At 38.7% G+C, this 12,779-nt stretch overlaps 1 protein-coding gene across 1 annotated transcript; it reads left to right on the top strand.

Moving 5' to 3' along the window:
* The first annotated feature begins 204 nt into the window (after positions 1–204).
* LOC149836947 (putative pectinesterase/pectinesterase inhibitor 34) lies at positions 205–11,063 on the top strand. Its single transcript, XM_090005686.1, has 3 exons — positions 205–1,362; positions 7,034–7,167; positions 10,112–11,063. The coding sequence occupies exons 1-3, from the start codon at positions 416–418 to the stop codon at positions 10,804–10,806; spliced, it is 1,776 nt and encodes a 591-aa protein (XP_089861812.1). The 5' UTR covers positions 205–415; the 3' UTR covers positions 10,807–11,063.
* Positions 11,064–12,779: the final 1,716 nt, after the last annotated feature.

Genomic DNA, 12,779 nt, shown 5'->3' with positions numbered 1-12,779 from the left:
CCCCACTACCACCTCAACGTCATTCCCTCCACCCTCACTTTCTTGTCGGTAGCAAGTCCAAGAACAAACAGCTAAAGAGAAAAATAAGCCCCACTCAATTCCACACAACCACAGCAACTCCCTTCAATTAAAAGTAAAAGAGATCCCCTGCTAATCAAGATCATCAACCATGCCTGATAATTAATTTAAGACCCATAACTTGTTGGGAAGCACTTGCTTTCATGCACAGTTTGGAAGTAGCACAACCCACCCTCTTTGTGATGGAATTGACTTCACACCAACTTTCTCTCTCTCTCTCTCTCTCTCTCTCTCTCTCTCTCTCTCTCTCTCTGTGTATAAATACAAGTGACACCAACAAACATAATCAAAACCATAATTCCCCTTCTCTTGGCTTCTCTGGATTTGCTGCATTGCCATGGCCAGCCTCTATAATAAGATTGATCGGGCCGAGCCCAACTCCGAACCTAGGCTGGTGCCGACTAAGCTCGGCGGGGCTGAGCGCCCCAAGAGGAAGAAGCGGCTCATCCTCCTCTGCATTGTGGGCATGGCCTTCCTCGTTGCCTGCGGCGTTGGCGTGGCGCTCTATGTTAGGTCCCGAGCCTCTGGCTCGGGATCCCGGAGAGGCATCATCCAGCCCAGCCAGGCCATTGTGCTGACATGCCAGCAGACGCTGTACCCGAGCCTCTGCGTTGACTCGCTGGTCGCCTTCCCAGGTGCACAGGCAGCCGGTAAGTCCGATCTTGTCCGAATTTCAGTCAACGTGACTCTCCAGCATGTCGGCCGGGCATTCTCCGGCATTTCCGGGCTCGCCGGAATGTCCATGACCCGAATTGCCCGGCGAGCTGTTGACGACTGCCTCGAGCTTCTAGAAGATACCATGGACCAATTATCCAGGTCGATCGCGGTGGCAGCCGATCGCGGTGGCAGGGCTGCCGACGTGATGACGTGGCTGAGCGCCGCACTGACCAACCAGGATACGTGTACGGAGGGGATTGGTGAGGGGGCTGACGGGGTGGTGCGGGACCGGGTGGCGGCGCAGGTGCACAACCTGACGGAGATCATCAGCAATTGCCTGGCAATCTATGCGATCACGAGTGGTGAGCGGGACTTCACCGGGATCCCGATCCAGAACCGGAGGCTGCTCACTGCCGCACCGGGCGGTTTTCCGTTGGAGGAAGATGGTTTTCCGGCGTGGCTGACGGCGAGGGATAGGAGGCTGCTGACCATGGAGGTGGAGGACGTGCAGGCTGAGATTGTGGTGGCTTCGGACGGGACGGGAACGTATCGGACCATTGAAGAGGCGATAAAAGCTGTGCCGGAGCAGAGTTTCAAGAGGACTGTTATCTACGTGAAGGCTGGGAGGTAAAATCTCTCTCTCTCTCTCTCTCTCTCTCTCTCTCTCTCTCTCTCTCTCTCTCTCTCAGTATATATTTTATGCATTCAACATTGGTTGATCTCCACACGTAATAATATGACGTTGGATTGTTGGGTTAAAATTTTGATAAAAGTGTTGCTATCTCCAATGGTATGAGTTGCAAGTTGTATTGGGACTAGGGGTGTCAACCGGTCGGTTTTACCCGGACCAAACCCTATAGGGTCCGGGTATGGTGATAAATAAAATGACCCGAGTCCAGACTCAAAGGTCATATTAATACATGGATCCAAGTATAGTTTGTGAAATTTTATACCAGACCCGTGCCTGACCAGAGTTCCGATTAAGATCCGTAACTTTTTAATGTAAAAATGATACAAAATATTATTTTACCGAGTCTGGTACATATAGTTCTTATCGGGTTTGGGTATTTTTCTCTTATAGTAGACCCAATTAAACCCGGTTCTGGATCCGATATCATACCCGAAAATTGAGTTCAAGTCTAGTTTTACCTGGGTCCGAACCAAACCAGACCCACTGACACCCCTAATTGGGACGTTGCAAGTTCAAAATCCAATGATATGAGTTGTATAACTGGTGGGGTCTGCTAACCCCCGAGCTTTCTTCGTAAAGGAAAATCACCAATTGTTGTTGAATGTGATTAGCTGGATTGATAGCAACTACAGTTCTTTTTCTCTCTTTTTTAATAGCCAATGGGTCTTTGGTTCAAATCCCCATCTTGGGCTATCTACAAATTAACTGGCTATCAAAAGCCCAAAAAGAAAATGGTGCAATTGAGCATTGAATAAGCTTTTTTTATATATTTGGTTGATTATTTTTAAAGAAAAGTTTGGTCACTTTGACGGCGGCGAGAAGGTGATGAGCGCTTGGATGGAATTTGGCCTTCTTTAAATTGTAGCAAAAAGAATTGAGGGAATAAAAGTAGGGATGGCAGTGGACCGGGGGAAAGCGGGGCCCCGCCCCGGGGCGAGGGATGAAGGGTATGAAACGGGGATGGAGGCGGGGACGAAGGTTAAAATCTATCCCCGTCCGGGGGTGGAGGCGGGGATGGATGTGCACTTTTTCCCGCCCCGCCCCGACCACTTTTCCCCGCAATATCCCCGCCCCGCCCTGCCTCATCCCCGTTTGAACCGGGGATGGAGGACATGAAACGGGGATGAAGGCGAGGATGGAGGATAAAATTCATTCCCCACCGGGGATGGAGGCGGGGGTGGAGGATAAAATCTTGAGGTGGGGCGGGGGTGGAGACCTTGTCCCCCGCCCCGCCCCACTGCCATCCCTAAATAAAAGACCACAAGAGCTAGGGGAATTCTCAAGTTTTTTTTTTTTTTGTTAATTCAAGGAAAGAACCCCATCATCAACCGCACGTTGGCTGGCTGGCCTCTCATGTTGGTAAATTAAACCCTTCAGGTCCGCCCTGCCCACGGAGAGTACACTCAGCTTCGACCTTGGGGCAGGAGATGCCAGTCAGGTTTCGAACATGTGACATCATGTCAACTTTGTGATATTTCATAAGTCACCCCTATCAGATGAGTGGAACCCTTGTAAGCTGAATTCTCAAGTCCTAGGTCAGACATTGTTCCCTTTTTTTCTGGTCCTTTGGTGGCATACCTCAGTGATACGCTATTAGGGTCAGATGTCTAGGAGATCCAGACATCACATATATAGTAATTAAATATCGCAGATATTTTCAAAACATCAAGATTTTGTTGTCATATTTTTAATGCTGTTATTTTACATTTAAAACTGTGACAGTTTCAACATATCGTTTGTTTTGAAAATATCATGTTTTTAAATCGATGTTAACACTTTAAAATTGATTTTTGCATATTTTGTTGTATATACTATATATATTTTCCAAAAAAAAGCTAGAATTGCACAAAACCCCTCATATTGGCTCCTCCAAACAATTTCCCAATCTTTTTAAAATCCAAAAATCAGGAGAAGTCCTCAAGGTGGTGTCGTCCAAAAGTGGTAACCTAGACGATTATTTGAAAAGTTAGGGGCATTTTTGTAAGGATTTCATAGAAATTTTGTGAATTCTAGTTTTATTTATCCCTTTTCATAAATATTAAAATGACCAAAAATCCACCGTACATCTTCTCGTGTAAAAAAGGCATGCTACTTTTTAAGCACGGTAATCTTTGTACTTGGAGAAGATATCCCAATTTGTACACATTTAGTTTTATAATAATAAGCTTAGAGTGCCTGCTATTTTTGTCGGTGGCTAATGAAGGGTACAACCCATCTAGGTCATTCATGATTTGGGCCGTTGATCTTGCTCAAGTAGAAGAACATTGCACCACAAGATTGAATTCAGTAGAAAAAATCATAGTTTTAAAATCCAGTGACTGGTACTCGGCTTGTCCTTGTTTGACATGTAACTGGCGGAGTCATGTTAACTTTATATTTTATATAAAATATGTATATATTATGTATATTTTATAATATGTTACCAATATATTGTATAGAATATTTTTATAATATATTTAATGTATAATTTTTAATATATGTATAAATATATTTTTATATATAATATATATGTATGACTCGGCCAAGTCAGGTGCTGATTTGGCCGAGTCATGTTAAAACTTGTTTGACTTGGCCGAGTTTTGTTAATTTCTGGATCATTCACTGGGTTAACCAAGTAAATGAACGGGTCAACTGAGTGACTGGGTGGACTTGACAAGTTTTTAAGCCATGGTAAAAAATGGGACTTGTTGGCTTGGTGGGGTCCCCAGCGATTGAGCTTATCCAAGACAATGAATGGCCGCTGTCACGTAATTAGTCATTTTGTGTCCTTCAAAACTTTCCCACTCCCTAGTACTTTTCAATTTCCTTTTCCGGATAATAGGAGAAAACCACTTCACTTACTCGCAAGCTCATTTGGTGTAAAAACGGCAAGCTATGTCACATGTATACGGCCGTAGATACCAGGATACGACCATTTTTGTAAAGTTTCCAATATGACTAACATATAACGGGGACACGATACGTGAGCAAAAATAGTGTCGGTGTGACCGCAAGTGCTCATTTCTCACCGGAGAGTGTATCTTATCTCAGCCTTGCAACAAGGCAGCACACCCAAGGGTTTTGAGCTTGTCCCTCTAGCTTGGTGACTTTCACATGTTGAACCTACCACATGAGTGGAGTGATTGTGGCCTCCCTACTCATTTGATAGCCCTACCTGCAGTTCCTCACCCACTTTTGCTTCTCCAACTATGGTGGCATTTAGAATTCCAATTGTTCACTATATTATTAAAGGTAACTCGGATTTTAAGAGAATTCAAAATCTATGAAACATCAATTTCGTTCGACTCCCATACCTTGAATTTGAATCTTTTTGTTGTAAAACTCGAATTGTTTAGCAATGAAAATTTGCTGCAATATGAACCATTGATGTTTGAAGCTCGTGTATAAATGGTGGATATGGGTACATATCTTGTAAGGGTGGAGGACAGGGTTAGTCCCACCAATGAACTGCAATCTGATTATATATATATATATATATATATATATATATATATATATATATATGAATTCAACTCAAATAAAAATATCTATGGATAAACCCCTTGATTCAAGAACGATTACCAATTAAAAATAAGATTAAGTTTTGATCGAAAATAGGTAAGTTTCTTTCATGACAAATAATAACTAGATTTGTGAGGATTATGACTCCTTTTGGAATATATATATATATATATATATAGTCATTATAGCCATAGCCGTTAAATTTTTTTTTAATGTGAAATTATGAACTTTGTTTCGACTAAAGACAAAAGCAAGATTGGCCTGTTCAATTGATTAACCCTATCTACATCAAGCCTCACCACATTGGGGTAGTAACTATTAGATACAAAAAAAGGTAACCCACTTTTTCCCGACCAGTAAGATCATGATATATTTTTACTTATTTATCACTTATTTAACACATAATGGATTTACCTACCCCAATACATGATATTCTTTTAGTATTTCTGGGATAAGGTCTTATAGTAGGAGGTCTAGGAGTGGTATTACTTACCAATCCAATTTATTCTGCCTTTTCATCGGGATTGGTTCTTGTTTGTATATCTTTATTTTATATTCCATCAAACTCTTATTTTGTAGCTGCTGCACAACTCCTTATTTACGTGGGAGCCATAATTAAATGTCTTATATATATATATATATATATATATATATAAATGTCTTATATATATATATATATATATATATATATATATATAATATATATATATATATATAAATGTCTTATATATATATATATATATATATAGAGAGAGAGAGAGAGAGATGGTGTTACACACTTTTGTTTGTGTGAATCTAACCACTGAATGTCAGATCCAATCCAGTAGATATGCTTAATATGGTTTGTTTACTATATATGTTAGGAAGTTTCATTATGTGTAGCATAACACAATATTTGATTTGTGAAAAGTCATCATCTCACAATTCATGGAAATAATAGTGGTTTGCCCGGAGGACTCTACTCATCTGGTAGGGGCGGCTTGTGAATGTCACCAAGTTAACATGAAGTCACAAGTTCGAAACCCATAGATAGTGCAGGTCCCTTCCTGCAAGGTCTAAGCTCTGGGTGTACTCCTTGATTATCCAAAAAAAAATGATGGTTTTAAAAAAAATGATAGAATCAACTTTAACATATAAAAATAATAAATAAAATACGCTAGTTTACTTTGAGAGAGATTTATGTAAATCAAATGTGTACCAAAGTTATCCGGTTCAGTACTAAAATATCTATGAAGTTGTCGTTGTTTTTATCATTTAGCAAGATTGGCTGTCAAATTATCCACCGTATCACTCTGTACAAGTTGGTAATAATTTGAAGAATATTTTACACTGTAACTAATTTACCTTCTTTAATTGCCTCACCACCGTAATTGTACTTTCAATCACAAGTAAAAGAAGAAACTCTACTGTTGGTAACAATAATGATGAACAGATTTTGACGCATATGCTACGAAAATGAAAGGGAAATTTACGTTTGTTTAATCATAAGGAGCCATCCTGTTTACCATCATTTTAAAAAATCTTCACTTTTCTGAAACTCGTCACGGGTTTTCTGAAAACTGTCAAATAGAGACATCCGGTCAACATTTGTTGGAATTTAAAAAAATACTCGAAAGAAAAGGGTAAATATTTTAAATATTTATGAAAGTTATTATCATATTTAACTTAAACCTTAATTAATCTAAGTTTATAAAAAATATGGCTTCTTTTGAGGCAATGTTGTTAGTAGCAGAATCGGTCTCTATATCGTTTGGCCAACTGATTCAAGTGGATTGCCCGATACCGATACTCAAGTGAATCATTCTGAATCGCCCAAAAATATTTAAAAAATATTGTGTCAAAATCAGAATCGTGACACATGTTAAAGCTGACAACATTGGTTTGATGCCTATTTTTTTAGATTAAGTGCAAAAGGTTGGCCTCACAATGGAATCTTTCCTTTTAAAATTATGATTTTGTGTGATGATGACAATGTTCTTCTTTCATTCTTCTGACATAGAATTAACTAGAGGGGTAATAAATTCTGTAAAATGAGAACTAAAAAAAGTATATGAGTACCTTTTTATGTGATGTATTATTTTATTTTTTATCTTGTCTGTTTTATAGATACCAGGAAACCTTGAAGGTGGCCAGGAAAATGTGGAATGTGATGATTATTGGAGATGGAAAGGGTAGAACGGTAATTTCAGGATCACGAAGCATCCAAGAAGGATATACCACCTTCCACACAGCCACTTTTGGTATGTTTATTATATTCCCTACACCTCCCCCAAACAGGCTCTTTGCTCCCCCTAAATCACCCCCAACAATCATACAAGTTTGCTTGGTCCTACTCGTGAATCATTCTGTCATTGATTTTCAAGAGCCACATTTTCTCACTTCATTGCAAACATGAGAAATGAGGATGAGGGAATGAAACATGTTTGCAATGTCTTGTGAAAATTAGATTTTCTCAAGATCCTCTGATAGCAAATTAATCACAATCACATCACTTTCTCAAGTTTTTACAAACATGAAAAAGTAAGTTGTGATTGTGATTCTCAATTAATTAAGAATGCTCTTCCCTGCAAGCTTGAGAGAGTTGGTCACAAGATGAAGGTAAATAACTGATTCATATCCAATTCAACTGCCTAATTACAAACATGACTTGTCTTCTTGGCGACCTCGCATCGGGGTTGCAACAATGAAACATGAGAAAATGCACGTTGTGACTGTGATTCTCTCTTGAATCCTGTGAAAAATGTACCTTTGCAACACCAGGTGAAACTTTGATTTTCTTAAGATCCTGTGAATGCAAATAACAAATCATAGCACTTTCTCCAATATTTTCAAACACAAGTGCAACTTGTGATTGTGGTTCTCAATTAAAATGCTCCTCCCTTGAAACTTGAGAAAGTTCATCACAAGGCAACCTGACCAACTTTCTCAAGTGTGGTAGCTCATCTCACCTGTGACCAAAACCAAATTTGACCTTGTGATGAACAATCACCGCATCTGGATTTTTAGTTGTGGTTGCTCATCCCACGTGTAAATGTGATTCACTATCTCACATTCCATGAGTTAAAGTCACAAGGTCAACTTGTGACTCCAATTCTCACAAGAACTATTCCAATGAGAGTTATATTCTCGTGAGAGACTGATTCTCCTGTGAATTTTTCAAAAGTACAAGTAAACGTACTCAGACAAATGACAAAATTGTAAAGTTTTTTTTCTGTGATATGTCAGGGTACATTTGCTTTTACTACACTATGAAGTGAACTTGGGTGCATCTTTTAGGGACTGCTCCCAGCCACGGTCTAGTTATGATCATTCTGAGGTTCTAGAATGGAGCCCAAACATGGGTCATGCACCTAGAAAGTGACCCTGGCAAGGGTCTAGGTCTGATTGGTCTCGGGCTACAGAGTGGATCCAAAGGCAAGCAACTTGGCCCGGTGACAACCCCTTATATGATGCCAATTTCGTGTTATACAAATGTTTATCTTACATAAAGTTTGTATAAAACAGTTAGCATACAGCTTTCAAATAGGTGGCCTAATATGTGCTTGTGTGTACATATAGGTCCTAAAGAGTCTTATCTCCTAAACTGTCATAAACAGATTAAAAAGGCGTATGCATAGTTGTTTGCTTAATTTTAATTTATAGATGTATTCTATACAATTTACTTATAATAAGTAAAAAACATACTTTAAATTGATGTACTTTTTAATTATGCTTAGAACTGTTCTTAGTGCAATAAAAAAATAATGGTTCATATCACACTAAAACTTGATGATGAAAGAAACAAACTTTCTGGTTAGGTTGGCTTAACGTAAAGCAGGACTTATAGTAAATAACTAATGACAGACACATCTACAGGTTTAGATTAAGTAAAAAAAATATATGTAACTATGTCTATGTTTAGAGATAAAACTGTTTATAAGTAGCTGCACACCTCTCTCTCTCTCTCTCTCTCTCTCTCTCTCTCTCACACACACACACACACACATGGACGATTAAAACGTTGGCTGGCCTTGGGATCCGCTCTCTCGTCGGGTGGAGGGTGGCAATTGGTTCCGGAGCGTTAACTGGATCCAATGGGGCATTGACGTGTCATCTTATTATTGAGTTGTGACTATGGATGGTCATGAAAGGGTATGACACGATCGGCTTTCCATCAAGCTGTATGTTGGCTCCACCTTGTCCAACATCTACCCACCCCAAAGATGAGTGGTTGCTTCTGGGTCCCATTTTTGGATCCAGGACCATTTAGCACGACGGATGAAGTGGACCTTATCAGATGTCTATCTGTATAGGGACAGATGGCCAAGAACAAGGGACCCACTTCCTACCACCCATCTCATGGAGAATGACTCCATTTGAATAGAATAAAACATTGGATACCATCTTCTCAGTGAAAGTCAACAATGACATTATGTGGTATACCTTCCACTTCTATGATGACAAAAGCAAATTGGTTCTCACTTTATCATAATGGAGTTAGGAAGTAGCTGGCCTCTTCTTGCAGTGATGCATTGTCCATTATCAAAGAAACAGACAAGAAAAAGCAAAAGCTCTCTCTCTCTCTCTCGCTTGAGAGAGAGAAATTGGTAAGTCATTTCCAGGTTTATCTCCTAACCATCCTCACTTCAAAAAAACATAGTTGCAGGTGTTTTTCACTTAATATGAACCAGTAGTTGAATTTATCATTGCTTATTAACTTAGAAACATGCCATGGATTGAATTGATTTAACCAAGAAACATTTAACTTTTTTTTATCATATTTGAGTATAATATGAGATGTTGATTTTTTATCACTTTAGGAATGCATCTGAACGTCAAAAATACCGTATTTAGTACAGATTTTCCAGAGTAAGCTATATATATAGAATGTAAGCAGTACTTCGAATGGGTCTGTCTGAACTTCCAAGTTCCAGAGTGAAACTAGAACCAGAGAAACGTTGAAAGCTGGATATTTCAGGGCCCAACGCATGGTAATAACTTCTTCAATCAAAGGAATTGCAAAGCATCAGTTGAAACAATTTCAATCTACAAGAAGAAAAGAAAACAATAAATCAACAAGAACTCATTATCATTCGAAGTAGGAGAAACATTGGATTTCATAGCCATAACCTTTGTTATGTATAATGTAAGGACCCCTTATCTTTTTCTTCTTTTTTTTTCTAATTTGTAGATTTTCTTTTTTAGCTGCCACCGGCACCGGATTCATTGCTCGGGATATAACATTTGAGAACACGGCGGGTCCTGAAAAACACCAAGCTGTTGCTCTCCGTATCGGCGCCGATCATGCCGTGGTATATCGCTGCAGCATCATCTCACACCAAGACACTCTCTACGTGCACTCGCAGAGGCAATTCTTCCGGGAGTGCGACATCTATGGCACGGTGGACTTCATCTTTGGAAATGCAGCTGTGGTGATACAAAAGTCCAACATCTTTGCTAGGAAGCCCATGGCAAACCAGAAGAACACGATAACTGCACAAAACCGCAAGGACCCGAATCAGAACACAGGGATGTCCATACATGATTGCCAGATCCTAGCAACTCAGGACCTTGGTCAAGTGAAATACAGCGTGCCAACCTATCTTGGTCGCCCATGGAAGCTATATTCTCGTGTGGTATACATGTTGAGTTACATGGGTGACCACATCAATGATGAAGGCTGGCTGCCTTGGTATGGTACATTTGCATTGGACACATTGTATTATGGGGAGTACATGAACTATGGCCCTGGTGCTGCAGTTGGGAAAAGGGTGCAGTGGCATGGATACCATGTTATCACAACCGCAGAAGAAGCCAGTAAGTTCACAGTAGCACAGTTCATTTATGGGACATCCTGGCTTCCATCCACTGGAGTTGCTTATGTAGCTGGATTGTCTTGATGAAAATGATTAGTTGGTTGTCCACTGGCCTATAGCTCAGAAAAAAGAGACCCCCTTCTACCTACTTGTTTCCTCCATAGCTGTCATTTTTTGGATGATCAAACTTCTTTGGTGGTACAAGAAACTGTACAAAGAAGGCACATGTGTTACTTTAGAAGGTTCATTTATGTGGGCTATGTATGTATGCTCTTGTATTTGTATGTTTTTGGTATTTAACCTTGTTTTTCAACATATCACCAAGATTGGCACTTAATTAGTTCATGTGATGTTGGTTCAGAATTATAAATTTGTGCTTAATTATTTGCTTATTACTTCTTGACATAAGAATAACAGTTGCCATTTCAGAAAAGAGCATTTAGGACTTGTATAAGTGGGTTACTGACTAGACATGAACTTGAGCAAATGCTACTAAACCTATATATATATATATATATATATATATATATATATATATATATATATATATATATATATATATATATATATATATATATATATATATATATATATATATATATATATATATATATATATATATATATAGGGAACAGAATGCGGAGAAGGGGTGGGTGAGAGAGGGACAGTCCGGCGGTCCGGCGACGGCATTCAGCGAGAGAGGGGTAATGGCGATAGGGAACAAAATGCATAGAAGGGGTGGGTGAGAGAGGGGTAATCCAGTGGTAGGGGCTGACGACGGCGTTGCAGCAAGAGAGGAGACGAAGAGACAGAGAGGGAGAACAGAGAAGGGAGGAGGGGTTTCATTTTTCTTTTGTTTTTTGGGGTCAAAAATCTCACTTAATTAGTCAAATTGCTGGCCATTGGATCTAAATAAGATCCAACGGACCAAAAAAATAAGTTTTGGTCAAATACCTAATGATATAGCAGCTACCAAATACTCTCTCTCTCTCTCTATATATATATATATACTCTCTCTCTCTCTCTCTCTCTCTCTCTCTCTATATATATATATATATATATATATATATATATATATATATATATATATATATATATATATATATATATATATATAGAGAGAGAGAGAGAGAGAGAGAGAGTAATGCGATCCTCCTGCCCACCTTCTCGTTCGTTCCTCCCTATAAAAATATCGTTTTGGGTTTTTACTGACATCTAACACTAGAGATGTGATGTAACCGGCTTTTGGATCATTGGAATCTGCTGACCCGTATACAGGTTGTTCTGGTGATCCAAAATCAATGGCTATAAATGTACCAGTTTTTCTTGGCTCAAGAAATTATGTTTTTTGGTCGAAAAAACATGATCAAGAGTCTATTCTCACTAAATACAACATGCTAGACACATCTAACGGTTCAGATGTATCATAAAACACTTCAGATAGAAAACCTACCCAATATAAAACCTCTCAAACCTATCCAATAAGAAATATTTATCAGATTTTTGGTGTTTTTTCAAAATTCTGACCTTACAGATGTGATCTATGCACTTCTTTTTATAGGAATCAATTCTTGAAGCATTTGATTCTCATATATGAATATGTTTTTATAAGGTTTCAAAAATCAATGGCCTGCAATTTCATAAAAAAAATTTGCTCAAAATTAAATACCATTTTTTCTTCTAAAATGCATGATCCAATTATCAATTTCTATCATGCTGAACACATCTGTAGGGTCAAAATTTCAAAAAAACACTGAAAATCCGCTAAATGTTTATTATTGGGTAGGTTTTGAAGTTTTTCTATTGAATAGGTTTTCATTCTCATATATATATATATATATATATATATATATATATATATATATATATATATATATATATATATATATATGTGTGTGTGTGTGGTCCCATCGGTAAGGAACCTCTAAGTGAAAAAATATAACCTTTCTATGTGATCTACATATTATGTTTAATAGAAACTGAGCCTCAAGGGGGTTGGCATAGTGGGAGTGGGCCTTGACTGCTAGACGGGTTCCATTCTAACGAGCATAAGCCCC

The sequence above is a fragment of the Nuphar pumila genome, chromosome 5, assembly GCF_984573655.1.
Source record: "Nuphar pumila chromosome 5, dmNupPumi1.hap1.1, whole genome shotgun sequence".
Classification (NCBI taxonomy): domain Eukaryota; kingdom Viridiplantae; phylum Streptophyta; class Magnoliopsida; order Nymphaeales; family Nymphaeaceae; genus Nuphar; species Nuphar pumila.
The sequence above is the reverse complement of the archived record's forward strand: the minus strand, read 5'-3'. Positions and strand labels throughout refer to the sequence as shown.

Bases quoted from the DNA above. Each gene is read 5' to 3' on its own strand.
- LOC149836947 (XM_090005686.1), top strand. From the start codon at position 416: ATGGCCAGCCTCTATAATAAGATTGATCGGGCCGAGCCCAACTCCGAA. The intron at 1,363-7,033 runs GTAAAATCTCTC...TCTGTTTTATAG, and splicing joins ATCTACGTGAAGGCTGGGAG to ATACCAGGAAACCTTGAAGG. The intron at 7,168-10,111 runs GTATGTTTATTA...TTTCTTTTTTAG, and splicing joins CTTCCACACAGCCACTTTTG to CTGCCACCGGCACCGGATTC.